This window comes from Pagrus major, chromosome 17, assembly GCF_040436345.1.
Source record: "Pagrus major chromosome 17, Pma_NU_1.0".
In the NCBI taxonomy this organism is placed as follows: domain Eukaryota; kingdom Metazoa; phylum Chordata; class Actinopteri; order Spariformes; family Sparidae; genus Pagrus; species Pagrus major.
The window spans coordinates 5,520,124-5,547,291 of NC_133231.1; the positions used below are offsets into that span (position 1 = coordinate 5,520,124).

A 27,168-nucleotide genomic window follows, 5' to 3' on the forward strand; every position below is an offset into this window, starting at 1 on the left:
AGCTATTCCCAGACAGCTAATGAAAGTAAACACAGTAGTACAACACAGTAGTGGGTTGCTGACCTAAAAAATACAGAAACCAAAACATAGAAAAACTGGCCTTTATTTAGTCTTTTTACATATGGCTTTAGCTTTTCTTTTATTACAAACAGGTTTTACAAAAGGTTCCGAAGACTTTCGAATCAACCACAGGTGGAAAATCATGAAGATGTTGATGACTGCAATGGTACACCTACGATCAGAAGCTCCCACACGGCTCTGGCCACAAAGCAGTCACAGATAGTAAGAACAGCAAGGAAACAGTTGTCTCGAAACACCGCAGTACAACATCAGACAAGGGACAAACCAGATGGACTGAGTCAGTTGAACTGTTGTAGTCACAGATAAGAATGCAAAAATACAGAGCAGACATGATTCCCTTTACTGCACCCAATGATGCTCAAGTCTCATTCAAGTGACATATGTTTACACCCTTGTTGAGCCAAACCGTTGATGTGAAATAGACATTTGATCTCTTCACTCACTGTACCATCATGGCTCACAAATGTAAGAGCAAAATAAAAGACCGCAAAAGCAAAGGCCAGTTCATCATTATGGCCCAGTGTTGTGTGACCTGATGCATGTTGACCGCTTTCATTCTCTACACAGTAAACTCCAGCCGTTAGCCGTTAGCCACCACAACATCAAATTTCTAAACATGATCAGTATTTTCTATATGTCTAATTACTACAATACAGCTCTCTCAATCAGTATTTTGATTCAGTGGAATTAGGAGACAGAATCAAGAGTATCAAATGCATTCTTAAAAATCATTAACACCGCATTACATTAGATTGCACTGCATCTAGTTTCAGTTTTCAATAATCCATCGGCTGACACTCGACGTGTATAAAAGTCGTTTCAATTTCCAGACAGGTTTTAAGGTTTTAAGTCCATCATGAAGACCTTAGTTCAAAGTTCTTGTCACAAAAGGTGTTGCATAAACAGGATATGAAGTCTTTTGCATACAGAGGTCTGCAGAGTGGACTCAGTCTCATGTCTCTCTCCTCGCCTTCTTCTTCTTTGCCGGCTTAGGCGCTTGGATCTCTTCAGGTTTTTCTGTGGAAACAAAAAGAGACAGAGATTAGTCACCCAACATCAAACGTGTGATTCACACCTCTAAGTCAGTAAGATCACACTTCCATTTGGTTCACTGCTGAGAACAGATTTCATTAACTTCTGTTCTTACCACTGTTTTCCAAAAGTGTCACTCTGGCATGATGGCTCACAGAATGATGCTCAGAAAAGGAGAATAAATGGACAAAAGGGCCAGCAAGTGTGCATAAATGAGCACAGATTCCTGCCTTTAGGAAGGTTTCAGAAACCTTCTCTTGGTTCAGCTTAATAATGTAACTGATACATACATATCTGATCTTGGCTGTTTATCAGAGGAACCACAACTTTATATATTAGAGATGAATGGTTTATAGAACAAGATGAATGTAAATCACAGCAGTTACACACAAGCAAGCACCCTCACACACACACACATGCATGCACGCGTGTCTATAGATATATATAGAGAGAGAGATATGTGGCTATGAAATAACCAGGTCATGTAAAGCTATCTCTAGGTAATCAGATACCTGTGACAGTCTGACTAGGAGCAAGCTAGAAAAGCTGTTCCAAAGCCATAGTATTAAAGGGATAGTTCAGGTCTTTTCATGTGGGGTTATATGAGGTAAAAGCACCAAAATATAGTGTACTCTTACACAGATACATATTTTTTTTTTGGTGGGCCTTCTTTTATGCGTCTTGCTGTAGGTACCGTTTAGAAGTAAAATGCCCTGTCGATACTACACGCTGCTGCACCACACAGGGGAGAGCTGACGATCATCTACTGCAGGTAATACACTGACTAGGGATAATAACCTCATACAACCCCACATCAATAACTTGTATCAATAAGTGAGATCCCCCGTGGCTTTTACTAATGTCTGTTATTGTAATTACCTTATAAAAAGCTGAACAAATTAAACTGGAAAAAAAGAAAGCTGGTTGGAGCTGGGAAAGCCATTTTACAAAGACAGACTCAACATCTGGCAATAATTCTCAAGCCTCCCATCATTTCCTCCACCTCCATAAATCACTAACCCAGACAACCTGACTAACTGAGACATCTCAATTTATGTACTAAATATGAGGGAAATTGTTCATAGTGTAAGTAAAAGATTTTTCTCTGGCTGGCAGGAATTAAAAAAAGGAACCGTGACTGGGCTGGTATCACATCACAAGTTATCAAGTAACTGCATCATTTTATAGACACATGGATTTGTACAATGTTTTACTTGATATATGCTAGTAAGAGTGTAGACCACCAATGCAGGCCTCAATTTAAAATTGAATTGTAAGTTGGAGATGTCTCAATCAGATATTTCCCCTGGATGATTCTGCCTTACCCTCAATAATCTGTATTGCCTTTAGTATGGCTAATCTGCTTACTTTGTTGTGTTGGAGCAGAGAGGTTATTCTGCTTGGCAGTGGGCTCACCATCAGTTGGCTTCTGTGGCACTTGTGTGACAGGGGTTTTCTGGGATATGTTGTCCTTCACTGGTTGCTCCACTCTGGCCTGTAAGAAAGGAGGAAACATGATTAGTATTGATCAGATTAAAATCCATAAACCTGTTACAGTTACAGTTCTCAATATAATTTGACTGAATTACATTATTACATACATTATTCACATCCCTTTTTGATATTAAACATGACATAGCAGGAACTGCTCTGTGATTCTTTGGGATGATCTGCTCTCGTGTCAGATATTAGCAGCACCAACCTCGACAGCAGCTGTTTTGACAGGCTGGACGGCAGCAGTATTCTCCTGAACAGGTGGCTGCTTCTTAACCAGGGCTGCAGTTGCCGCCTCCTTCTCTGGCTCCTCGCCCTTCACAGGACACAAGGACACAAGCCAAGTTTACACCCAACTGTGCAGTAAATTCCTAGAAAACTTTGGAAATAAGACTAAAATATGAATTAGTTGATCACCTGGGCCAAGAGAATAAAAAGCTTCTGAATGGATAGATATAATTAGATTCTACAGGTTAGATGCATCCTGTAGTACACGGCCACAAAACATCGTACATGGAGTGTTAAGTCGCACTACTGTCAAGTCAGGCGTTCTTGCTTTTTTTAGCTCAAATTTGGCGAAACAAATGCCTAAGTTACATCTATTTCTGCACTGTGTTTGTGTGAATTCTCACTAGCAGTTACCTGGCCAGCTGCCTCCTCAGCAGCCTTCTTCTTCTTCTTTTTCTTCTTTTTAGTTTTGGCTGACCCGTCAGCAGCACTCTCTCCCTTGTCCTTCTCATCCTCATCATCGTCCTGACAAACACACATGGAAAAAACATGACTATAAATTAAAAACACAACATTACACCAGAGCAGCCAATATGGCATTGGAAGTCTGAACATTTGTTAGTTATCATTAACTGTTTCATCATTTGCACCTATGAAAATAAAAAAAAATTTGAGGATGTGGTTTAAGAAAGAATTGAGCTTCTTTCATCCATTTTATTTTACTTTTAAAAATCTTATTTACGTGTCTTTTCTATTACATTGTGTTTCTATTATATCTTGTCTTAATTAAACCTTACTTATGTACAGCATTTCAAATTTCACTTTGAAAGGTGCAAATAAATTTACCTCGCCCTCTCATCACTGCTTGAAGCTACTTTAGCTGCTACTAGTATATCTCATCTGAATCTCCAATTAAACTAGTTAAAAATCCTACACTTGGTTGCCATCTGGTGGTAGTATTAAGAACACCATTGACAGACAGTAATGCATGCCACTATACTTGCATATGTTATAACAATTCCATTGTGTTATTCATGTCAGTCATGCTATTAATTAGTGTTTCACATGCAATGACAAGTCAAAATGTCTGCCATGAAGCATGTTTAAGTATAATCTGTGTAGATCTACTCAGTCCTGGGAAGCTGTCTGATCTGCCACAATTACAGACACCTCTGTTCACCTTTAAATAAAGACCTAAAGCACAACAAAGGCTGTGTGTACTCAGTCTGTTGTGTTGAGTCACTACTATGAGCAGCAGGGCCACAGTCAGTAACCAGGACAGCCACCCTGGGGCCAGCACCCAGGGGAGTCATCAATTACTGGCTTGTTATTTTTAAAACTTCAAGGTAACTCTTCTAACACTCAAGTTATGTCCCAAATCCTGAGCATACTCACAGCCGCCGCAATCAGCAGATTAACCTTGGCAGATTCAGGGATGGGCTGCTCCTGAGCGGGAGGGGGCTCAGGAGTGGGCTCTTCATAGTTGCCCCAGACTTCAGCGGGGGCGTTCCAGTCGGAGCTGGGGTCGACTGAGCCACCATCTGACAAACACAAAGAACATCAGACAATAGTTACAAGTGCAAATTAGTATCAGAACTATAAAGTTACATCAAAGCTAAATAGAGCACTATATAAAATCAATATATTGGCCTTACTGAGTCCAGACCACTCATCTTCCACTCTGGGCTGACTGAGCCAGGGCAGGCCCATCCCAGGCTGGGGCTCTACAAAGACACAAGAAAAGGAGTCGGCCTACCGTCCACGAGGGAGGCCATGGAAAACTCTGCCTTTGCCAGGCTCAACCTGCACGTGTCACATCAACAGTTTATTGTATACTTACCAGCAGTACCAGCACTCAGTCCAGCTAAAGACACATTACGCTCAGTTGTTGGTATCACCGCCTCAATCATAGTCCACGTCTCTGAAACACACACATTTCACATATGCTATGATATCACTGCTCGCTTAAAATAACTGCTATCTAACAATGTGCAGCCATGATTTTTGATTAGGCAATTCTCTGGCTCCATACTGAGGATAATTACATCTTTTCCCCTCCAACCTGAGCTGTAACTTTCTAGCTTTTGACAGGATGCCAATCAAGTCTGACCAGTCATTTGTTAATCTCTATAGAAACTGGGGAAAACAAAATAATTGCTAGCTCTACTCGTTGAACTTGAGTAGACCTTTCAGTAGCTCTTTGCCTCAGCTTCTTGCCTGAAGAATTTGGAAAATTTTCATTTCAAAATATTAACAGCTAAATTAATCCTTTAATCCTCCATTGAGCCTTTATTAAAATCTTGTTATATTAGTTAGCTGATTTTCTTATTTTATATATATATATATTTGTGTTTTATGTACTTTTGCTTAGAATAATTTACTTAAATGATTATCTAATTATTAAAATCTTTGCTGATTAATTTGCTATTGGTCAACTAATCCATGCAATGTTGCCAGTCTAATTCTAATCTGAGTCCAACCTTTGCAAGAGCTAGTTTGAAGTTAATCAACATCATTTACTATTCCTGAAAACACAATTAGACAGCCTCTAAATAAGGATGCACCAATCAGTTTATTTTTTCTCCATTTACTGATTCCGCTACCAAAACTTCACATCGATCTGACACCAGTTTTCTTTTTCTCATTGAAACCTGGAAAGCTTATAGAGTGGAACTGGGTGGGCTCGTTCTTAATGTGCAAGGTAACACGAGGCTGCCTTACAATTCACTTCTCAAGTAGATATTTGCAGGGAAAACAGTCCCAACATTAGGTCCATTTAGTTTTGAATTGTAAATGAAGTTCATGTGATATGGTCAAAGGCTCAAGAACAGCTACTAAACAAGCCTTGTGGTCAGATTGATTTTACAATTGCTTTTTCCAAGGTTTAGAATGAACTTTGAACCTGAGTCAGGTAGATAAATTGTTTTACAATCATTTTCAAATTCTGGAAAGTGTTGTAACGTCAATTACTCAGAAACAGACTTTAATGTGGATCAGTCATATCTGCTGATACCTGGTACATTTATTGTGGTTGACACCGGCATCAATACCAATCCAGCTTATCAATCAGTGCACCACTGCCTCTGACACAGCAATGATAGCGTTATCAGGCTTCTTCATGAAACGCCATAAAGCTTTGAAGCATTACACTGACACATTTAGGTTTCAACAACAAATCAATTCAGTAGTAGAGATAAAACATTATTACCATCAATATCACCACTCAACCGTGATGCTGGTTCTCTATTGGTTGTCCAGGGACCCTTCTTAGTGGGAACGGTGTGAGCAGGAACCTCTACAGCCACGTCAGTCATAGCAATAGGAACTGCTGCCACCTCGGTGTTGTTAACTAATAACAAAAAATGAACACTTGGTACTCAGCCAGAATAAACAGATCAGTTAGGTGACACATCTATTATGAATGAAAGATTAGTCGATGAAAGATTAGAGAAATTAAAGAAAGACAACCAAAGGACTGATATATGATCAGTCAATGATGAATGATGAAGCATATTCTACTGAAAATTACCTTGAGGTACAACAGCCTCAACCTTCTCTGCCTTCACTTTTGCAGATTCTCCTGAAAAGAAAGAATTTAAAAAGATCAATAAATGTCAAGTACACCATCCATGAGAGCCTACTGGTGAAAGGACCACACGCACAAACACTTCAGGGACAACTCACTCGAGACTCAATTCAATTCCCCTAAAGCCTCTATTTATAGTCCGTCCTGTCAACAAGAGACCAACCAAACGCAATAACAGCCTATACAGAACAACAGACAGAAATATCTCTCTCTAGGTGTCATATTAGGCTGTTTATCCAAGATGGCCTTATGAGTTTTTGCTTTGTGTCAATGTATACAAGCATAAAACAAGGTAATGTTGCAAACTCCTTTTCTCATTTTTTTAAACTCCTCAAAAGAAGAAAATCACTATCTAAAAGAAAATATACAGTTTTAAGAGGCACCTTTTTTCTTCTTCTGGTTGGCAGGTGCGGGTGCAGCAGGGGCCTTGAGCTGCTCTGGGGGAGTGCTCACGGGGGTGTTCCCTCCTCCAGGACTGGCTGAGCCATCACTGGAACTCTTGTCCTTCTTGCGTTGCTCACGCTTCTCCTTGTTGCTGACCTTGGTCTCCCATGTGCCTGAAAAGTAATATTGAGCGCAGTGAGGAATTAGTTGCAAAATACTGCAAGGGTTCATTATGGGATTAGTGAGGAAACATGGTATGGATTAGGGCAGGATAAAGGAACAGATGCAGAGACTAAACATATTTTGCTGAGAAAAAGAGTCTACTGCAGGTCCCATTCTACTGCAATAAGTATGGTAGAAATAAGGCTGTTTTTCTTTTAACACAGCCACATTCAAATTCATTAAAAACACAGCACAGATGTTAGTCATCACTTAGTGGTGCAATGGCCTGATTACAGACTATGGTGGCTAAAAAACAAAACTAATACAGGCCTCCTCCATATGTGTGACCATACCCAGATATCACTTTGACTACAACACTTTATTATAATGGAATTCATAATATTTCACCTTCTTCTGGTTCTTTGCCATCTGTCACTGTCTTGGTCTCCTTTACGGCCTGTTTGGCCTTCTTCTTGGACTTCTTCACCTTTAAGAAGAGAAATATTGGGTATAAAGTAAAAATAACAAAAGTAAAAACTGACAAAGAAATTCACCTGGGCTTGTAAAAAGGGAGTGAAAGAAGTTGAAAGGGTTACAGCTAAGGTATTCTATGCAGGACATATGATTTCACATCCAAGAACAGCAACTGGGCAAGTGACCCCATGCTGACTTAACCATGGACACTCAATCAAATGAGCATGCTCAAGCCACGTCTATTTATAAGTGAAACTACATCCACTGTCCAAGACTCCCTAAATCTGCAACATATCCTTTCTGTTAGCACTATTTCCACCTCTTGGTGTATACACAAATACATCCTCTGACTCCAGGACCTTTAGACACACCGTTTGTGTTATTTTATAGTATCCAGAGTGTGGCATAAGATGAAAGGTTGTCCCAAGCCTGGAGCCATCCTTCAGTATTTTGCTGCATATGCAAGCTAAAAACTGTAACTCAACACTGGCAGCTGGCCTGGTTACATCATTGCAGGGGACAGCAAGAAAACGTGGGGTTTTCTGAACAGCTTTTCATTAAAGAGAACCCACGAAATAATTATGTGACTTATAAGGGACAGAAGCTATGTGAAATCATTTATACAAGCACAACCTAGGCACTCCATTACATTTGACAAGATGTTCAGGTCTCTATCCGTGTGTTGTCATGTCTTTGGTACAGCAAATTACCTCTGCAACCTTTTCCGTCTTGACCACTTGTGGGGGCGGCTGGTGATGTGGCACTATCTCTTCCGACACAATGGCTTCTTCCTGTGGTTCAGCCACAGCTCTTCCATTTGACTGAGCTTTCTAGAAGACACGTGAAGAAAAAAAAATGTTGAGGGTCATGACCATTTTCAGCTATATTCCTTTCAAGCAATTAATATGTGACACCAGGGCTAGCATGGGCCAGTTCGGACACTAGCCTGAGGCTAGCTAGGGTTTTAGCTATGACATGAGATTCGACTGTCACTGTGGGGGTAGCTTGACAGCTAGCTTTGCTAACGGTCCTGCTATCAGGCTAGGATAGGGTGTAGACTGGTTTCATTTATTCTACGTACCTTTTCTGCCTTCTTCTTCTTTTTCTTCGGTTCCTCCGACTTGACAGGTTTACTGACACCTCGCTTAACTTCAAGGCCGTCGTCCACAGGGCTTACAGCAGGTCGTTTCTTGAAGATAGCCCGGCAGGTTGAGGCCCACAGAGCGACCATCAGCACCAGCCCGGTACATGCCGCTAAGAGGATCACCCATGGCGGAATAAGCTCAGGCTTCAGTCCCAAATCCACACCGAGCTCGGAGCGCAGCAGCCCCAGGCCTTTAGACAACAGTTCATTCAGACGATTTGTAAGCAGCTTGACCTGCTGAGAGGCCGCGTCCTGCCACTGCTCCATTACTATTGTTTTTCAGACAACAGACCGATTAGTCACGCTTTGCTTACCGCTATTAGCTGCGCTAGCCAAGGGTGCTAGCTAAAAATAACGGAACGACTTCGACATGATGGAAGACAATAAATTCATCCCCTCCTCCGCCAGCAACATCGGCCTGGCCAGACAGCCAGTTAGCTACCTATATCTTGTACAGGCTGCGGTGACGAACAGCTAACTAGCCATCGGGCTAGCTGATATCATTGTAAGATAATACGCCGCCGTTAGCTGACCACCACCATGCATCCACTGTGACCGCGAGTAAAGCAGGTTCACCTCATATGGCTCCGTTTTGACTGGAGGAGAAGCGTTGCCTTCACTGTTGCTTGTAAACTAGACGTTCACTTTGAATATCGCATCCGTATATGTAGCAGTGATAAATGTACATTGTAACAGTCATATAACAAAAGTTTAAAAAGTAAGTTTTTTAAAAACATTCTGTGTTTTCGTAGTTATTGTAATTTTGAAGACAACACATTTACTATGTGTTTTAATAGGCAGACGAAAGAGGAGGTTAATGCTTCGGTATTCCCTTGCTTTAGATTGTTATTTGGCAACATTTGTTGTATCATACTTGCTATATGTTGTTGACAACGTGCTTTACCCCCATAAGTTAAAAAAGCCCGAGTTTTGGGTGTCATCTACTTGGACTTTCCCTGCCTCCTCAACTGAATGCACGTATTTCCTTTTTTGACAATTCATTTGAAGGCAACACAAACGGGCCGTGACAGCTCCAATAACGGACGGGCCACGATTTCTCCCACGCTGATTGGCCAGAAAAAATGACCAGTCCAACTACAGAAAACATTAGCTTTAGTGTATTTTTTCAGTACAGTATCACTTTTACTGTAGTTGCAGATTTTCTTTTACATTTTTGTTTATTTATAGAATCCAAACACACAAAAACTTCCTTGCTCAACAAACCTGGTGCAAAACTGCATTAACACAATAATTTCAATAATACAGCTAATGATAATATTATTTACACTACAGCAGCTATTACCCAGTAGTTTATGAAGTCCTGGGGTAAGTCAAAACTTTGTCACATGTACACAGCCTCCTCTCACACTAATGTAACAGTGATTCTTCACTACTCTTAACATAAAACAATGAAAAAAAAAAGACTGGACAACTTATTTGCATCCAAGTTTATTTTGAAATTCCCTACTCCCCCTGTACAAGAAAAAGAGGACTTTCCACAAAGGCAGCAGTGAACTGTCAGTGATAGTACTTTACTAGGGAAGGAAAAACTTATAATCACAGTGTCTTCTTTTCTTCTTTTAAATACTTCTACTGCTGTCATCTTTGGCTGGGTTTCGGCAGACAGCCTTCTGTCAAACCACATTCCTGGGAAGCAAGGTTTAAGCCAATAGAGCAGGGCTGTGGGCTTTACATTTTACAGTGCCAATGCAGGAATGTTCTGGACTGTATACCTCTTCTTCATCAACACAAAAGAAAAAAAAACAATAAAAATTGAAATAAAAATAACAAGCTGTTTGTGTTCACAACACAAACAAATATTACCGCCTGGGGAGATAGCGACAGTATGTCGAATTTCATAAAATTGTATAGACAAAAAATAAATCTAGAAAAATGGAGCTAGGTAAATATTACACAACAGTAAACATGTTTTTCTTTTTTCCTTTTTTTTTTTTTAAACTCTTTTCTGTCGAACCTCTACACAAAACCAAAATTCTTGGTCTTAATGGCTAGCAGGAGTTTCTGTTTGAGTATCTGTTTTGAAGAATAGAGTGGCACGTAGAGACGTGAGATGCAGGTATTGGCTGTGGGGAGGTGCTGGTCATCTGGAGGCCGGATGGTGATGGAGGGCATCGGCTGGAAGCCCTCCTCGCTGGCGGGCAGAGAAGGGCTGGAGGTCCAGAAGTAGACCTGGGGACAAGGAAAATCATTACTCACATTTTCCATTTACAATTGAGATATTTTGTAATGTTCAAATTTTTGTGTACTGGGTTAAAAAACAAAGGAGCAACAAGAGAGAGGCTTTGCACTAATTATATTATTGAATATGTCTTTGCTGGTCGTGCACATCACTTCATGTCTTAGAATGAAATTCCAGACTAAAGGCTCGACAGGATGCAACAATAGATTTTACTCACACATACAAATAAGGTTATAGAAGAAGATTCAATTCATTTATATCCCTATTCTTTTGCACTCGTGCAATAGATGTACGCTGTAGGTGACACCGAGGATAATTAAGAGAAACAGAACAAGCAGAAGAATGAGATGGAGAGAAACAATACAGGGAACTGAAACTTCAGTGACCAACACCTAACTGCTCCTGCATTATTTTGTTTTTACTATCTGGAATGCAAGACTACAAAAGGTGCAACCATTGACGACTATAGTGGGGCTCTTGCGTTAGGCGGTTGTGCAATGACATGTTTCCAGACTAACAAGCCCAGAATTAAATGAGTAAAAGTCTTAAAACCCTGCTAGTGTCCCCTCAAGAGCACTGAACTGGACTTAAGTTCCAACTGACTTAATTAACCAAGTCAGCCTGTAACAAACACACATTGTTCAGATTGTTCATCAGCATTGGGGATCTGACCGGGAATGCTCTGTAATGTATCTCATGTAATTCATGGCATTGCTAAGCACTGCTGAGGGCCCCGGTGAGTCTGTTCAGAAGGATAATTTTGATGAGAACAGACTTACCAGATCTTGCCTCTCAGTCATGCTCATCTTCTCCACTATGGACCAAAACCAGCGTTTAAACTGCAGTAGCTTTTCTGCATTTTCCCCTGTTGGATGAAGAACAAGAAGTCTTTGATTACCATGTTACAGTAAAAAATGTACAACAGTAAATCTTTCTTGTCTGAGTTAATGCAGGAAACGGAGATAAGATGGCTCAAGATCCAAAGAGAACAGCATACCAGATTCATCATTGAAAGATGTGAAGCTAATGAGCATCTGGACGTTGACTTCTCCACAGCCGTTGACCAGCAGCCTGAAGTCCTCAGCCGTCAAGTCCTCCAGGGCGTTCTTAGGGAGTACATCTAGCAAACCCTTCCTCATTGCCTATGAAACACACAGACATACGTCATAATCGGTGACTGACAAAACATTTGTCTATGTTCGATAAAGCTGACACACTTTGAGATGAGGTTTGGTAGAACACTAAATATCTGCGCATTCACTGGCAATTAATAGGGAGTAACATTTGTTGTTGTAACAACTGTTATACTTACATGAAGAGGCTGCTCAGCCACCACCAGCATTCTGTGCTCTGCATACTTCCTCACATACTCGTACACGTTGAGGGGAGTTACTGGCATGTTGACCCCACCAGACAGAAGCTCCACCTGAACCAGGAAGAATAAGTCATCAACAAACACTTCACATTTCAGAACATATTTGTGATACATTTTTGTGCTATGATATTGACAGTATTTAGATTCCAGTCGCAAAAGTCAACGCTCAAACTATGATGCAAATAATTTATAACTGAAACAGAAAAACAGGCCAAACACAGTGGTTTGATTTTCTTCGCAGATTACTGATACTTGGAGTGGAGTATGATCAAGAATGTTTACTGAAATAAAGCTTGTTTTTCAGATTCTCTGAACTGTTACTGTGTTCTGACCGATAATAGTATTGTACCCAAAAATCATCATCAATCTCATATTTCAATTCACAAATTTCCAGTGAAACATGGTGCTTGTACCATGTAGCCTTAGGCTAGATCATCATTTAAAATTCTACTTTTTAAAAATAGTGCCTCTAGCAATTTTTTAATGCAGTGCTGTTTTTAGTCTGAACAACACAAACTAAGAATTAATTTGTTAGAATTTAGTGTTTCCATTTACATTCTGTGACACAATGACAGTGTAGTCCTTTACCTGTCCAGCCCCTTCCTCTTTACAGAGGTCAATGGCGAAGGCCAGATCCATCGCAGCAAATACTGCATCTGCTTCACCAGCCTGAGAATGGCGGATCAGCTGCCGCAGGCTCTCATACATGACCGGGTCAAAGAAGGCAAAATCATGCCAGTTCACCTGCAGTAACAAAGATGAGATTTAGCAAATTATTTCTGAGAAGTACCACAATCATGTATCAAGGCCTTAATGTAGGTGCAAAAATATATTAAAAACAACTGCATTTTCTCTTACCTTCCTCCCAAGCAGCACTTTGATGACATGTCTGTTCAATGTGATTGGACAGAGTTCATTCTGAAGCAGACATAACCCCAGTATCCTGTGGAGGAAACACATTTCATTTATTGTTTCCTACTTTAAGATCTTTGTCCTTTTCTGAGGATTTTGGTAAAATAAAGTTTATATTTGACTAGTCAAACTGAATACACAATTCTCTTCATGTGTGACAATTCATTACCTGCCAATGTTACGGAAGCAGTTCAGTCTGGCCTCTGTATTCTTGCCAGGTCGAGGGGAGTAGAAGCCTCGTTTGCCAGGCTGGTAGAAGAGAGGAGCGTTGTCGTCACCGTCATCTGGGTCGTCCAGCTCCATGTCAACCACACTGCGTGTTGAGCCATGACGCTTACGGTTCTCCTGCTGCTACAACCACACAAGGAGGAAGAGGGAAAGACTGTCAATTGCAGAAAGACTAATCAGTCTAAAGAAGAGAAGTATTACTTAATGTGCCATCCAGGAAATTACATGATTAACTATATGTTATGATAGCATAGGGTGCAGAAAGAAATGTTTAGTTTACTTGTGCTTTCTCTGGAGCCTCCAGGAGACCCAGATCCAATATGCTGTCAGCACCATTTTCCCTGGAGGGGAGAGAGCTTACATTTAGTTTGACAATTTCATTTTTACGTACTTTACGGTCTACTCATACAACACCTGAGAGTAGGACCATATGTGTTTTACTATAGTGAAAAGAGCATATATGATCAGTTTACGATACCTTCCATGTGCGATGAGAAGCTCCATGGCCTCCTCTACCCTGGCTCGGAGAGAATCCTCACTAGCCAGCAACAGCAGCAGCTGGGCAGGGGACAGCTCCAGCAACATGCCTGTGATTTTACTGGCAAACGCCTGAGGAGGCAAACACACAGCTGGGTTAAGTACAGTGATGGAAACCATCAATTTCTCCAGTTAAGCAGACTGGTAGCCATACATATAGTAAAAAAGTAGTCAAGTATGTTTCCACTGATTTGAAAATTGATGGTGCTTGGTGACGATGACGTAAAGGTCATGTGCTCTCTAAAATCAACTGGTTTCCTAGTCTTGCTGTTTGTATGTGCAAGGCCAATTTCATGCAAATGGTAGTAGTCAAGATAAATTGACCTGTTCTGAAATGGATAAAAATCTCTTTACAAAGAGCTTTGGTGGGTGCTGATGATTTATTACCGGTTGCATTGCGTGAACACGTGGGTAGAGCCTTTCACCCAGGGCTTGTCTGTGTGCAGGCAGGGGGTCGGGCTCATCACTGGGGTTTCCCTCTGATGAAGGCCTAAAAGGCCTGGTATCTATGGACAGCTGCCTCCTTGAGTCTCTGCAGAACACAAACACACAGGTTTGTTTCAGTCTCACACAACGCCAACTCTTTTGTTTATTGTAAAAGGGGTATACATGTATTAAACTGGAGTTAACCTGTCTCGATCTCTCCGAGATCCTGCTCGAAGCCCTCCACTTCGCCTCTCTCTTTCCCGATCTCTGTTTCTCAAGCGCTGCATTAGATCTACAGACAAATACACACACATTGAAGAAAAACAAGTTCGCCTTTGAATATGATTTTTTTATGTGAAAATAATCTCTTAACATATGACAAAATGGATTAAAGCATCAAAAAAGTACCACTGAATGTAACAATGAAAACAAGTTCATTAATACAGTATAGTTTCTCTGTATTGTCATACTTGAATTGTAATCGTGATGACACGTACTGCTGGCCTGCATGCCCTTGCTGACACTCTGAACACAGTCCAGGTTGGGCAGCTTATCGTTGGAGAGGAGGGCCAGGGCGATGGCTGTGTAGAAGCTGCGGGCCACGCCGCTGCCTTCGCCCGGCTCATCTTTGAAGGTGACCTTCACCCGGTGCACGGCCATGGGTGTGGTCGTGCAACGCCTGCCAAAGTGCGTGTTTAGCTGACGCATGGTCTGCTGTATTAGCTGGTCTCGGTCCCGATCCACCTCCAGGGCCAGGTCACGGGACTGCAGATTCCTCAGCTTCTCCATCTCCCGACGGAACTTGGATTCCTTTACTTCAAAACCACCCAACTCCGTGAGGATCTGGGATAAACAAACAAAAAAACAATCACTATGAGCTTGCTCTCTAACATGTAGGCCACCATCTCAACATATTTTATATTATTTATTAAATCAAAAAATTTCAGTAAGTAGTCAGGAGTACAGCTCTATACATCTTTCAGCTGGTTGTTGGCAAGTGATCAAAGCAATGCAGGCAAACACACGAGTAAATACTGGAAGTACATTCCACAAGTAGTAATAAATAATGTTATTGGGTGGGAGTGTATATAATGTTACATAAGGCATTTTCTGCATCTTAACAGTCATATATTGCATATTTAAGCTCATTGCAATATCTATTTATCTACTCTTATGCAAAAGAGTGGGGTAATGTAGGATCAACTGCTACTTCTAATTATATTAAATGCCTATTCAACTGTACCGATCCAGGTTCAGCTCCAACATCCTCCATGAAGACACGACCAAAGAGCTCCAGTGACAGACGCCAGCGGCCTAGTAGCATGTCATGTGAAATCATCATCCCCATGAAACTACAGTGAGGTCTGGGAAGACAAAACAAAAGGGGAACAACATTTTAATACAGTAATTGCATTTCAGTAGAAAATAAAAACAAAATTATAGTAGATCAAAACTTTTTAGGTTTAAACATCATTTTGTCTCTAATACAAAGTTAGCAGTCGTCTTTTCTGCCCAGTGTTACCATTTGTGTAAGATGTAGAAATTAACTGATGCCTAGAATTTATTTCAACACACTGTATGTACAAATTGACATTTTTTGATTAAACAGATGGCATTTTATTGCACTGACATTTTCATACATCTGAGGAAAATTTTTAGCGGTTGCATTAACTAAACCAACACTAGAGCACAGATTAGTTTGGTACCTGAATGATGGCAGAGGAGGTCCATCGCTCTCAGTGAGGCCAATCTCGGCAAGAAGGCTGCTCTTCAGCTGGGCAGCGAGGTCATGGGGTGAAGGGCCTGGTTTTGAAGCCTCCAGCTCCTGCTCTGCAAGTGACTGATTCCCAGTGCTCCTCTGGCCAGTTTCCATACTCATCACATTCTTCAGATTGGCTGAGTAAGACATCTTAGTGGGCAGGATCTGTTTTAGTGGGGTTCAGAGTGGTTATTTAGTAATGTAAACAGATGGTGAGATGATGACAGTGTGATGATGAAAGAATGGAAATATGGAAATGAGACAGAACACAGACTGTGCTCCAATATCCACACTTAAATTTCAGCGACAGCAAAAAGACTACCCAAAATATCCATTATTTCCTGCTGCCTATTATTTCCAGTGTTCTCGAATACCATTGGAAATAATGAGGAACTAATGAATCATGGATAGTTTTTACAGATTTCTATTCAAATGGGAAGTTACTTCAACATTTCAATGGTGTTTGTTATGCATGGATATTAGAACACAGCTGGCAGCGTGTTTGTCCAGTGAAGAGAGGGGTGGTATACCTGAGAGGGGGAGGGTAGAGAGGAGCCCATGTTTACCTCCAGGCAGTTCCTGTCCATGCTTGCCTCAGCCAGGCCTTTGGTTGCCATGTAGGAGGAGGAGTACAAACCCTGAGAGGGACGACCAAACAGATCCTCCTTCCTGGCATTAGGCTGCAAGGGAAGAAGCAAAATTCAGTCAAAGCCAAAGACAGAGTTCGGCCATTATATTATATCATGGTAACAGTTAAGCTAGTCTAGCTATCAACTCTATGCTCACTTTAAAGTGTTGACACAGGCTCTCCACAACCAACCCAGATCTCCTTGTAGCAACAATGTAAACTGATCTTCGTAAAGCTAAAACAAAGATTCCTAAGCAGAGGTAGCATGCTCTGCAATCTTTTGGACTTAAAGGATACACCGTTTTACTATTTTTTAATTTTTTTATATATATATTTTTATTATATAAAAATCGGGCTCATTTTCTGCCGGATCAATTGTCATTTCACATGCAGCTGGGTAAGGATGACTGATTAATAGCTTGAAGGACATCAACGATCTGCCAGCCGGACCATCGGTTGGATTTTTGGCATCTCAGAAATTTTAGTAAGCCGTCTTGCACCTTCAGGAGTTCCACAGTTAAGCGTAGTTACCAGCAATGTCACTGTAAGGCATGGTGTGGCATACTTGCATGCTATTATATTGAAGTAGGTCATGGACTATGCATCTTTAACCCTTTCATCTTCACTGTGTCAGGAGAACCCAGACAATTACACGAACGGACTGAGCAGCAGCTCTTACCTGCAGGAGGTGGGGCTGGTCTGCCAGTGGAATGGCCTCAGCCAGGGGGACATCAAAGGGGTTGGGTGGGATGCAGCCCAGGAAGGTCATGGAGTCAGAGCGCCGGAAGAAAGGATGGTTCTGACCCGTTTCAGCTGGAACTGGGTCCTCATCCTTGTCCTGCAGCGTTGAACCTGAGGTGAAACAAAACAACTGTCAGCATACAACAAGAGGTTCTTTGATATTTCTTTCACTGACCCCCACCCCCTCCCCCCATTTTACTTTACAAACACATACAAACATGCATTACACACACAGTGCACACCCATATAAAATACAGGAAGGAAATAAACAAAACAACACTTATTTCACATTAGACTTTTATTCAAAATGAGTTATCTTGCTTACTCTGATTGGTGTCCTCATCGTTCTCATGTTCAGAATCCTCATTGTCCAAACCAAGTTCCAAAATCTCGCGATTCCTACAAATTAAAGTTAAAGTGGATAACAAATACTGTTAAAAAATATTTACATGTAGTCTCAAAAGTATTTAATTTAAAACCATGGTTAATCAAATTCCTTAACAACAATCATTCTTGCTGTTGGCTAGTCAAGCAAGACAGACAAAATAATGTGAAACTGGGGTCTTTTGTCCTGTTGGTTATCATATGCGGTTTCCATGCAGATAATTCAGTTGTCTAGCAGCACAGATTGACCATAGAGTCAAGAAATGACAATTGCAAAAACATTTCGGACACTGTGGGGTTTTTTTCTCTTTGTAGCTGTGACCAAAGACAATTATGTTGCTGTTAAAGTAATTTCACATGTTTTTAATATAGAGACAATATTTACCTCTTTCTGTCCATCTGTGGGGTATCCAAAGTGGTCTGCTGGTTCATGGCCTTAATCCAGTAGATAAGAGCCTGGAAAACATATGCCACGTGTTTCAGTGAGCACACGTCCAGCACAGGAAGCACATCAGAGTGCTCATCATTGTGGGAGCGCATCAGTGATAAGGCGTAGTTCAGGAAGTCGCCCCGTGCCGACATCATGCCCTGACGAGCTGTCAGCAGGGTAGCTGCTCTCCTGAAACAAATACAAAACACAGACAAAAGAAGTGAGAACCACTTCAATACAGTGTGGACCAAAGTATTTTGTGTACATGCACAGTTAGACTCGCTTATATAGGGTTTAAGTTTTATAGCTTTCCGGATTGTTTTTGTTTTCGTGTATGGCTGTCTCAGGTCTTCTTGTTCATTGATTTTGTGTGTGTGTAAAGGTGTTCTCCCAACACTTATTGTCACCAAACAGTTATCAACCGACCAATAAATGTGAAGAAGAAGAAGTACAAAAACTTGGTTTATAAATTTTTTTTGTTTGTTTATTTTTTTTTTTTACCTGCGTCCTTCCAGAGTGCGGAGGCTGGCCTCCTCACGTGCTGTCATGCGTTCCCTCCGAGCAGAGTGCTGAGAGGCGTGGAGCGGGTGACTGGGGTGACCCGGGTCTCCAGCAGATGACAGGGCTGAGCCATATCGCAACTGAGCCTCTGTGGAATCCATGATGGACACCATCCAGTTCCAGGTGGGAATCAGCTTTTCTTCAACATAGTTCTGGTTCAACACATGACATACATGTTACCATCGTACCATGATTGTTTTGTTTTTGTTTTTTTGTTGGTAAACAATCTTAACAGAAAAATAATGAAAATATTGGTTTATTCATTCAGAGACCAGTATCTTGGTGCCTTGGAGGGGGAGTAGAGTCTAATTTGATCACCACATTATAGCAGTGTATCTTACCTGCAAGTTAACTGCATCCTGGTAGGTGAGCTTAACAGCAGCAGGGTACTGTGAGTAGACTAGATGGTTGTACTTGGGAATCAGACTCATGAGGTCTGAGATCTGCCTGATGACAATGCTGTAGGCCCTGGCCAGGCTGCTGGCAGATGTAAGATAGCTGCTGGAGTTGCTGGCCTCGAGAGCTGCCGCCGCAGCAGCAGCACTGGAGCTGATAGCGCTGGAGCGACGCAGGTTGGTAGGGTCAATATATATCAGGCCTGTGGAGCTTGCTGTGAAAAAGATCATTAGAATTATATACATACATCTGGATCCACAAACACAAATTTTACAAGAGAAACCAACAAACAGAAAAAGCGCCACTTACCAGCTGGTGTTGAGGAGCTGGTGGGAGCACTTCCTGTGGCCCTCTGGCTGGGGGTGTTTCTAACAGCCCACTGCATGGAGCGAGGAGCCTGGGCTGCACTGTTGGCATGGGAGGCGCTGGTCGTCCTTTCCAGGGGCTCATCCAAAAGGAATGTCTCCTGGTCAACATCGTCGCTCTGACTGCTGCTGCTGTCGGAGTCACTGGAGTCATTGGACTGGGAGTCGTCCTCTGAAAAGAAGGCAGGGACACTGCTGGCACCTTTAGAGAGGAGGAGGACAATAAGGGATGAGGAAAAAAGATAGAAGGAGACAAGTTTAATGGCTTTTGTATTCATCTCATCTCCCCTTCTTTTGTCTTTCACATCAGATTTATCCAAGCAGGAGTGCGTGTTAGTGAATCACACCACTACAAGGCCAATCAGCACTTATAGGACACTGAGGCTGCAAGTCAAAACAGCTGCACTCTCTGTTGATCAACTTGTAATATAAAATATGACTTTATTTCTTTTTTAAATCTGCATTTTTTTAATAATTGGAAAACAGCAATGTCTCAGTTGTACTGAATATCCTAAGTGGAAATGAAACACCAACATCATTAGTAAGAAAAAGACATTTTAGATGACCAAGGAGAAAAAACACCACACCGTTTGAAAAGCTACGGGTTGATTAGTTTGTTATTTGGGTGAAAGAACAACAAGACTACACTTGTGATGAGGGACAGTATTAGTTAAAAATGACACAATGACACAGTAACAGTGAAATGTGAGAAAGGGACGAACTGAAGGAACTCTCAGCAGGAAACTGTGTATGCACTTTGCAAATTCACTCTTGTCCTGACATCTGTATATGCATTGAAGTAAAGAGGAGCTCATACCAAAAATAGGAAATGCCAAGGACACCCTACTGCCTGCAAATGAAATACATGGGGTATTCAGCCAGGGACCATTTTGTCTACTGTATCATTAGCTCTCCAAACATAAATCCCCACAATCCAAAATGCTGACTCAAGCACTAATGACGTTGTGAGGACTGAATTAGTCTGGAATTCAAGGTAAAAGAAAAAAAAACACCACAGTGCAGCAAGACAGAAATGCAATGTCTATTTAGTAAGCAGCCTTACAAAATAGAAAGAATTCAGTGACAGGTGACCGCATTTCCACAAAAAAAAAAAAAAAAATCAAAAATCAACAGTACTTAAAAACTAAGAAGAATGTTTCATGAAGTAAGGGGATTTAAAAGAAATCTAAAATAAATCTAAACTCAAAGATTAAAAACAGCCGTTGACTAACCTGCTTCAGAGCCAGCGGTGGCTGCTGTCACGACGCTCCTGCGGCCACTAGCATTATCCTGATTGCTGTGGTTACTTTCACTGTCGCTCTCAGTTTCAGCTGCAGCCAGCAGGTCCAGCTCCATGTCACTTCCTAAAAGCAGAAAGAGACAAACAGATGCTTCACTCCTTGTTGGCTAAAAGTCTCAGAATCAAGTAATTATTCACAAAACATCGTGAACAACTTCAGTTTCATTAATTCTCTTGCATTACTATAAAAAAAAAATTGTGTGTGTGTGTCTCACCATCCTCATCGTGCTCATCATGCTGCCCTTCTGCCTCAGCATTTTCCTCTCCCTGTTCCTCTTGGTCGTCATGATGGTCTTCCTCACCTGCTACTCCCTCTACAACTTCAACCTAACAGAGAAAAACAACAGATCCTTAGAGAGAAAGCGTAGACAGAGCTCTTCTTATTCTGACCTAAAATTTTACAGAAATAGTAGTAAACCAAATTATATATATTAAAATCTTCATCTAAATGTCAGGAAGAGGAAACCAGAGTGTGGGCTCTAGGTGGCATTATGCTTTCTTTGAAACTAGGCACCAAAATACACTTTCACTTGCATGTAAAGTTCATTATGGCCTTAATGATTTTATAATGAGGCTCCCCACCTCTTCCACATCTGCTGATACGATGTCATCCTGCTCCTCGTCTCTTCCTCTGACAGGCTGAGACTGGCTGCTGCGCCGAGGCTGGGGGTTCCTGATGATATAAGAGGCAGCTGTCTGGCTGGAACTGGAAAAAACAAACCACAAGAAGTCATTATCGATATTATCTGGTGAATAAGAAAAATCAACTGTCTTGTTTTCCTTTTCTCCTCAAGTAAAGATGTAGTTGATGACTCAATAACTTGAAAAATTTCAAGTCATATCCTCCCTTGGCACATTACCATGGGGCTCTTAACCAACACACTGATAGAATATAAGCATTTTTTAACACAGTGAAAATAACCTGCCAAAAATAGGAAAGTAAATACCAAAACTAACTGACCTGCTGGACTGGTCTGGTGAGGGTCTCGGAGGCAGTGGCTCAACAGAGAAGAGCTCTTCACTGCCCTGAACAGCATCAATACTGGTGCTGGCCAAAGTGAATGGAGCAGTAGGTCTTGCTATGCCCATTCGCACTGGAACGATCAGTGACTCTGCAACGTTACACAGCTCCTCCACAGCATATGGTAGCAGAGCTTGGAAAACTCGCCGACATTTCCCAATCGGCTGGGGGATGAAGTTGCTATATAAGGGAAATTGAGAAAAATTAGCATTGTATGAATTCAAAAGGTTTTTGTATAAAGCTTTCTTTGAAAATATTAATGCCGTGTGTTCTTACTTTTTCTTCTTGGATGAGGCCATCTCCACGCTGAGGATGACGAACACCCGGGCTACAGAGCGTAGGAACCTCCTGGTGACATTGACCGCCTCCTCTCTCCGGCCAGGAGTGTATTTGTTCTGCAGCTCCTTTACTAGAGTACCCAGTAAGGTGTCTATGAACTAAAACAGGAGAACAAAAAAAAAAACCTCTGATGACCAAAATACTTCCAACTGCAAGAGTGGCTCAAAAGCAAATAAAACGGATATATAGGTGGTATCATGTGTTTTGTATGACATTGAGATTACATTTAACACGGAATCAGATTTGGCTTGTATTAAAAAGAGAAGCAGAAGACGAAAACAATCATCTTGTTCCTCATGCATACCATCAGAGAAGAAGACGACTAATTAGACTTACAGTGATGTCAGGAGCACACTTGACAATGAGGCAGTGGGTGAAACAGTCAAGGCGAATGGTGCCACTCTGCTGATTCAAGTAGACCTGCTCTTCAGGCAGGAGATGGGCAATTCTGCTGCTGGCACTAAGTCTAGGACGCACACAAAAAAAACAGAACTTACAATACAAAAAAAAATTTACAGAACACTAATCTGTAAACTGCACTGTGTGGAAGTGATTGGGTAACACTTCTAACTGTAACGTTATGAGGCTGTAACTACATCGCAGTAATACTTGGACAATACCAAACTATTCAATTAGGTCAGTTTTAACACAAAAACCAATCATGCACATTGGAGTGGTGGATATCATTTCTGGAAAGACAAGAATATTCAGTGTTTTGTCATTTTTCAGTTCTTTGAGCACAACAAACTGAGTGGTTTGTATTAAAACCTTGAAAGACTGCAAACTGTTATGCTGGGACTACTGTTTTGCTGTGATACTCACGGGTCTTTATTCTCTTGAGAACCAAACATGATCATAGACTTGAGGGCATTCCAGTCCTGCAGGACCCTCTCCAGAGCCAGCTGAGCAAAGCGGGGAGGTTCCAGGTCATGGTCTGGCATATCAGAGTCTGAGGGAGGAAAAAGGAAAGAAATGCCTTGAAGGAATGTTTAAGAAAAGGTGCAGCCTACACTGCAGTTAGTACTTAAAGAAGAAGAATGTTCACAAAATGTGGAAATTGTTGGTCTCCACTGATGGTTGCAGGTGGGTAATGTGCAAGATGATTCTAAACCTACCTTCTGCATTAGCAGCCTTGCGGTTCCTGTCTTCTCTGATACGTGGTGGTCTGTACTGACAGTGCTCAACACTCTGCCTTGCAACAGTCTGCACCAGGAACAGTAATATATGCTCTCCCCTGCAGATGGAAACAAATATCAGTTAGAAATGTCACTTCTTCTTCAATTACACAATATAAAGTATTTTCTGTGTAAAGTAGTCTGCCAAAATAATACAGCTAAGCTGACTATGCCTCAATTGCCCATTAAATGCCAATTATGAAGCAAAACAGAAAATAAATTTCTTTATGTTAAGGGGAGATGGTAAAGGCCAGTACAGAGAACACAGGGGTCTTACCTGCTGTTTGGTGTTGTGACCAGGTTAGTGGTTGTGAGTAACCTGTACAGCAGATCCAGGCGAGCAGCCTTCTGGCCGGCGATCAGCGTTTTACACTTGCATTTCTCCCAACAGTCACAGTATGCTGTGGGGGAGGTCCTCTTCAGCCTGGGAAAGAACAGAAGCACATTTAGGTTCATACATACGATCTAGTGAGAAATAAGAGTATGAAAAGTGATCTAAAGAAGACTGAAACCTTTACAAAGATAAAAAAAAGGCCACTCTCAAATTTTGTACTCACTTGCAGTCATGTCCTTTGTGACACACCCTTGCGCATTCAGTGCAGCAGCAGAGGGACTCGAGCAGACCACAGGTACGACACTCAAAGATATCCTAAATACAAAGTCATTGTGATCAAAAGTGTCAGTGTGCCAACTTTCAACTCAACATTATGAGCTTAACAAACACGGTCTACAAAATGAGTCAGATTCCACTTGTGCAGCCAAAAAGGAGCATTATGTGAAGCTACAGAAGTTAGTCTGGCATTTGTAATATGTAGGTGCTCACTATTTTGGCGCCTGCTGGTAATATTTTAATCTGCTGCTTTGGAAAGCATCACTAATTAAATTAGTACCAAAAATACAAGATCTTTCTATCCGTCTATCTGTTTGACTTATTGGGTTATCAGTTGCAGAATCGTCTGTAAACATTACAATTATTTAAAAAAATTCACATCCTTAGACACAGAAGGATGTTGCTTGAAAGTGGTGATCAGTGCTTTCTAAATTTCAGTGTACTTTCGTCTGTCAGGCTGACCTGGTTAATGTGCTCAGCTCCAGTCCAAGTGAAACTGCAGGTGTCGTTGCAGCAGAGGACATAGAGGGGCGAATCGTCTGGGTTGGTCCCCGAGGGGCAAATCATTTCCATGAACACAGAATCTGCATCCTCCTTCTCGGCAATGCCTGGATCACCCACTGTATTTGAGGAACAAAAGGAAAATATGGATACTGAGAAATGCCAGCCACAATGTGTAGTTAGCTGTTGAAAGCAGGGCAGGAAAATAGGTCAGCATTCACATAACTCATGGACAACCTCCAATGTTCCAGCTGTTACCTAACCACTTAAAATTACATCAGATTCACAAAAAGTATGCCGTTTTCTCTGAATATATTCACAGTGGTGGTGGATGATTGGTCACGCAAACTTCCTTTCTTTCTCCCTCCCTATTCTCATCTACAGAGTGTGTACATAATACTGGGCGGTAAATATTTTAAGTCCAGATCTGTAACCTGCAAATGACAAATCAGTTTACAACAGAAAGCAGAACGATGGCTTATTAACTTACCCTTTGCCATTTTCTGAGCAGCCTCCAGCACAGTGATAGCTGCCGGGTAGGCTCGCCCACTGACTGCCAGCATGAATGGGGTCATTCCACGGGCATCCCTAGCAAATATACATGAGCTCTTTAGAGGGGCAGATAGGCAAAGAGCAGCTGATAGATAAAGACAAACTAAATGGACAAGAAAAGGCACTCAATTTGGGCACAGTAACATTTTTCATTAAGAAATTAAGAATCATACTTGGCAGAGAGCAGCTCCCGTAGGTGTGGCCTCAGAACAACACTGTCACACATCAGCTTTAGGATGAGGTGGGCGTTGGCCTTCCTGTCTTTAGATTCAACCACAGATGACTCAGTGGATGGCCCTGCTCATATGGAAAGGACAGTCCATTAGATGACAGATATAGAGATAGAGGACACATACACACATACAGTGTACAGCTGATGGACTCATTTACAGTGGTACCACAGACATTATGTATATTGTAGCAGAAAGCAGCAGAATGTCATATTTACCACATTATAAACTTATTTAGGATGATTACTCCTTAAGAGAAATAACTTGCAGCCTTTTCTCTGCCTTTCTACAGTATCATTATCTTAGAATACATGTAATAAATACTCTTTCATGAATGGTTAGTCATAATTTTAAACTGTGTTACAAGACCAATGCATGTTTAACATGTCCAAACAACAATAGAAATGTCCTGTCATCACCAGAAATCTCTGTAAATCTGTGTATGATAAGGTGCTATATAAAAAAAAACTTGCCTTGCCTTGAATTAGCACTGACATATCAAAGTCGCAGTTTTAGTGATAGCCAACATCACACATATTGTATAATTTCCTGTTAGTATAAAATGGTCAAGTATGTAGATAGTTCTGTAAATTAACTACTAAAACAAACTATGACAATGATGGCATGTAGTGCTTAATATATTAAGTTAGTTGTACGGATTTGGGACACAGCTAAAGTCTGAATGGCTGAAGTCTCATTCTTTCATGATGAAGGTAGCATGTACCTGGTATGGTAGAGGTGCTTGGTCCCTGGCTGGTCCCAGTGGAGGCAGTGGTGAGTGAACCCACAGCTGGTGCTAGAATGAAGTCTATGTCACCATCTGTCGATATAAGAAAAATACAGTTTTATATACCACAAAGTCTTAGATTGATTCACTGAGGAAAAGAAGAACAATTACATTCATGATCACAAAGACACGGCTTCAGACAGGCTTCAGACTGGCAACTATGGCAAAACAACTCAAGAGGCTGCATTGGTGTGGGTGAGCTGAGGTTCTAATGAGAAGATGAAGAAAAATTGAGAACTCCAGTTTTAAGGCTTATGGATTGCACAACACAACACGGTGGTTTATGCTTTGATTGCAATCTCTCTGGATTGATGCTTACAAGTCAAATGGCAAATTAAGACAAGGATACAAGGTGACCACTACTATGATTACTGGTATGTGAGCTTGCACATACTGGGAAGACAGTGTGTTTTGCTGGAGGGCAGTGGACTTAATATTGGCAAAAGTAGAGAAGAAATACATTCTTGTAAAGATGCACTGACCAGGGTCCATTGGTGGGGGGTCAGGGACCCAACTTGGTGGGGCAATGGGTGGTGACACAGGGTCCTGGTGGTCACTTGATGAAGGGCCAGACTCATGACGGCCGAGGCCTGCTGCTCTTAGAGATCTCCGCATCATCTCCCTCAGACGAAGGCTGGTGAGGACAAAAATAAATGAATATATAATAATGTTGTTAAAAAAACAGAGTTGCTTGCATTATTATATAGCTGGAGACGCTGGTCACTGAAATAGGATGGAAAACGATTCCTTTCCTATAAAGAGCCTTGTATTCCAAATGACACTTTCTGTACAGACTATTTCTCCTTATATATTCTGAGTAGCGCCAAAACAGTATAACTAGTTATTTACCCTCTGCTACTGGAGGAGCCAGTCCTGTTCCCAGAACTGTTGCTTGAAACCACAGAGATGGCATTGGCAATTGCCTCCACAGCAGAGAGACGTTCTGCAAATGTGTTTCTCTCAGACCTTTCAGCTTCTGAAACGAAAGAACACAGTCACTTAGCATGGAGAGGAGTCTCTCAGGGAGACAGGCAATTAAACTGATACAGGTGAGCAGACTAAAAACCACAGTTGTGTTGAGAGAAACGGTGATTTTCTTTTCCATTTTTTTCATGGGACATTGGGA

At 41.4% G+C, this 27,168-nt stretch overlaps 2 protein-coding genes across 11 annotated transcripts in view; both read right to left on the bottom strand.

Annotated features, from left to right (window-relative positions):
- Positions 1 to 85: 85 nt before the first annotated feature.
- On the bottom strand, positions 86 to 9,193 carry LOC141011864 (protein LYRIC-like). Of its 2 annotated transcripts, none has more exons than XM_073485190.1 (13): positions 8,523 to 9,193; positions 8,152 to 8,271; positions 7,376 to 7,454; positions 6,805 to 6,978; positions 6,365 to 6,415; positions 6,044 to 6,184; positions 4,676 to 4,756; positions 4,491 to 4,559; positions 4,231 to 4,376; positions 3,250 to 3,360; positions 2,816 to 2,923; positions 2,482 to 2,608; positions 86 to 1,098 (listed from the first exon to the last, which is right to left on the bottom strand). In XM_073485190.1, exons 1-13 carry the CDS (start codon positions 8,850 to 8,852, stop codon positions 1,034 to 1,036), a joined length of 1,602 nt encoding a protein of 533 aa, XP_073341291.1. In that variant the 5' UTR covers positions 8,853 to 9,193; the 3' UTR covers positions 86 to 1,033. The 2 variants fall into 2 exon arrangements, with proteins under 2 accessions (XP_073341291.1, XP_073341292.1); XM_073485191.1 differs by having other exon boundaries at positions 948 to 1,098; positions 2,530 to 2,608; positions 8,523 to 9,153.
- An 825-nt stretch (positions 9,194 to 10,018) lies between these two features.
- The window catches only part of ubr5 (ubiquitin protein ligase E3 component n-recognin 5), a 31,266-nt gene continuing 14,116 nt past the window's right edge, over positions 10,019 to 27,168 (bottom strand). For 2 of the 9 annotated variants that reach the window (XM_073484834.1, XM_073484832.1), the window contains exons 22-59: positions 26,892 to 27,018; positions 26,525 to 26,676; positions 25,980 to 26,075; positions 25,199 to 25,322; positions 24,964 to 25,061; positions 24,435 to 24,592; positions 23,920 to 24,011; positions 23,640 to 23,786; positions 23,303 to 23,421; positions 23,010 to 23,136; positions 22,524 to 22,653; positions 22,125 to 22,285; positions 21,789 to 22,028; positions 21,410 to 21,533; positions 21,043 to 21,154; positions 20,760 to 20,891; positions 20,345 to 20,377; positions 19,472 to 19,729; positions 19,108 to 19,376; positions 18,707 to 18,918; positions 18,161 to 18,394; positions 17,717 to 17,790; positions 17,330 to 17,502; positions 16,553 to 16,702; positions 15,970 to 16,187; positions 15,507 to 15,627; positions 14,734 to 15,106; positions 14,468 to 14,555; positions 14,225 to 14,369; positions 13,779 to 13,909; positions 13,581 to 13,641; positions 13,242 to 13,423; positions 13,019 to 13,103; positions 12,749 to 12,904; positions 12,098 to 12,211; positions 11,783 to 11,927; positions 11,565 to 11,650; positions 10,019 to 10,775 (exon numbers count right to left, since the gene is read on the bottom strand). In XM_073484834.1, coding sequence (XP_073340935.1) covers positions 10,563 to 10,775; positions 11,565 to 11,650; positions 11,783 to 11,927; positions 12,098 to 12,211; positions 12,749 to 12,904; positions 13,019 to 13,103; positions 13,242 to 13,423; positions 13,581 to 13,641; positions 13,779 to 13,909; positions 14,225 to 14,369; positions 14,468 to 14,555; positions 14,734 to 15,106; positions 15,507 to 15,627; positions 15,970 to 16,187; positions 16,553 to 16,702; positions 17,330 to 17,502; positions 17,717 to 17,790; positions 18,161 to 18,394; positions 18,707 to 18,918; positions 19,108 to 19,376; positions 19,472 to 19,729; positions 20,345 to 20,377; positions 20,760 to 20,891; positions 21,043 to 21,154; positions 21,410 to 21,533; positions 21,789 to 22,028; positions 22,125 to 22,285; positions 22,524 to 22,653; positions 23,010 to 23,136; positions 23,303 to 23,421; positions 23,640 to 23,786; positions 23,920 to 24,011; positions 24,435 to 24,592; positions 24,964 to 25,061; positions 25,199 to 25,322; positions 25,980 to 26,075; positions 26,525 to 26,676; positions 26,892 to 27,018 — 5,660 coding nt within the window. In that variant the 3' untranslated portion in view covers positions 10,019 to 10,562. The remainder of the gene's footprint in view (positions 10,776 to 11,564; positions 11,651 to 11,782; positions 11,928 to 12,097; positions 12,212 to 12,748; positions 12,905 to 13,018; positions 13,104 to 13,241; positions 13,424 to 13,580; positions 13,642 to 13,778; positions 13,910 to 14,224; positions 14,370 to 14,467; positions 14,556 to 14,733; positions 15,107 to 15,506; positions 15,628 to 15,969; positions 16,188 to 16,552; positions 16,703 to 17,329; positions 17,503 to 17,716; positions 17,791 to 18,160; positions 18,395 to 18,706; positions 18,919 to 19,107; positions 19,377 to 19,471; positions 19,730 to 20,344; positions 20,378 to 20,759; positions 20,892 to 21,042; positions 21,155 to 21,409; positions 21,534 to 21,788; positions 22,029 to 22,124; positions 22,286 to 22,523; positions 22,654 to 23,009; positions 23,137 to 23,302; positions 23,422 to 23,639; positions 23,787 to 23,919; positions 24,012 to 24,434; positions 24,593 to 24,963; positions 25,062 to 25,198; positions 25,323 to 25,979; positions 26,076 to 26,524; positions 26,677 to 26,891; positions 27,019 to 27,168) is intronic. The other 7 variants (XM_073484837.1, XM_073484835.1, XM_073484833.1 and 4 more) reach the window with 7 other exon arrangements.

Coding starts and splice junctions, on each gene's coding strand:
- LOC141011864 (XM_073485190.1), bottom strand. CDS start 8,852: ATGGAGCAGTGGCAGGACGCGGCCTCTCAGCAGGTCAAGCTGCTTACA. Junction 7,455..8,151: donor AGACGGAAAAGGTTGCAGAG/GTAATTTGCTGT, acceptor CTCTTCTTAAAG/GTGAAGAAGTCCAAGAAGAA. Junction 6,979..7,375: donor TGGCAAAGAACCAGAAGAAG/GTGAAATATTAT, acceptor ATTACTTTTCAG/GCACATGGGAGACCAAGGTC.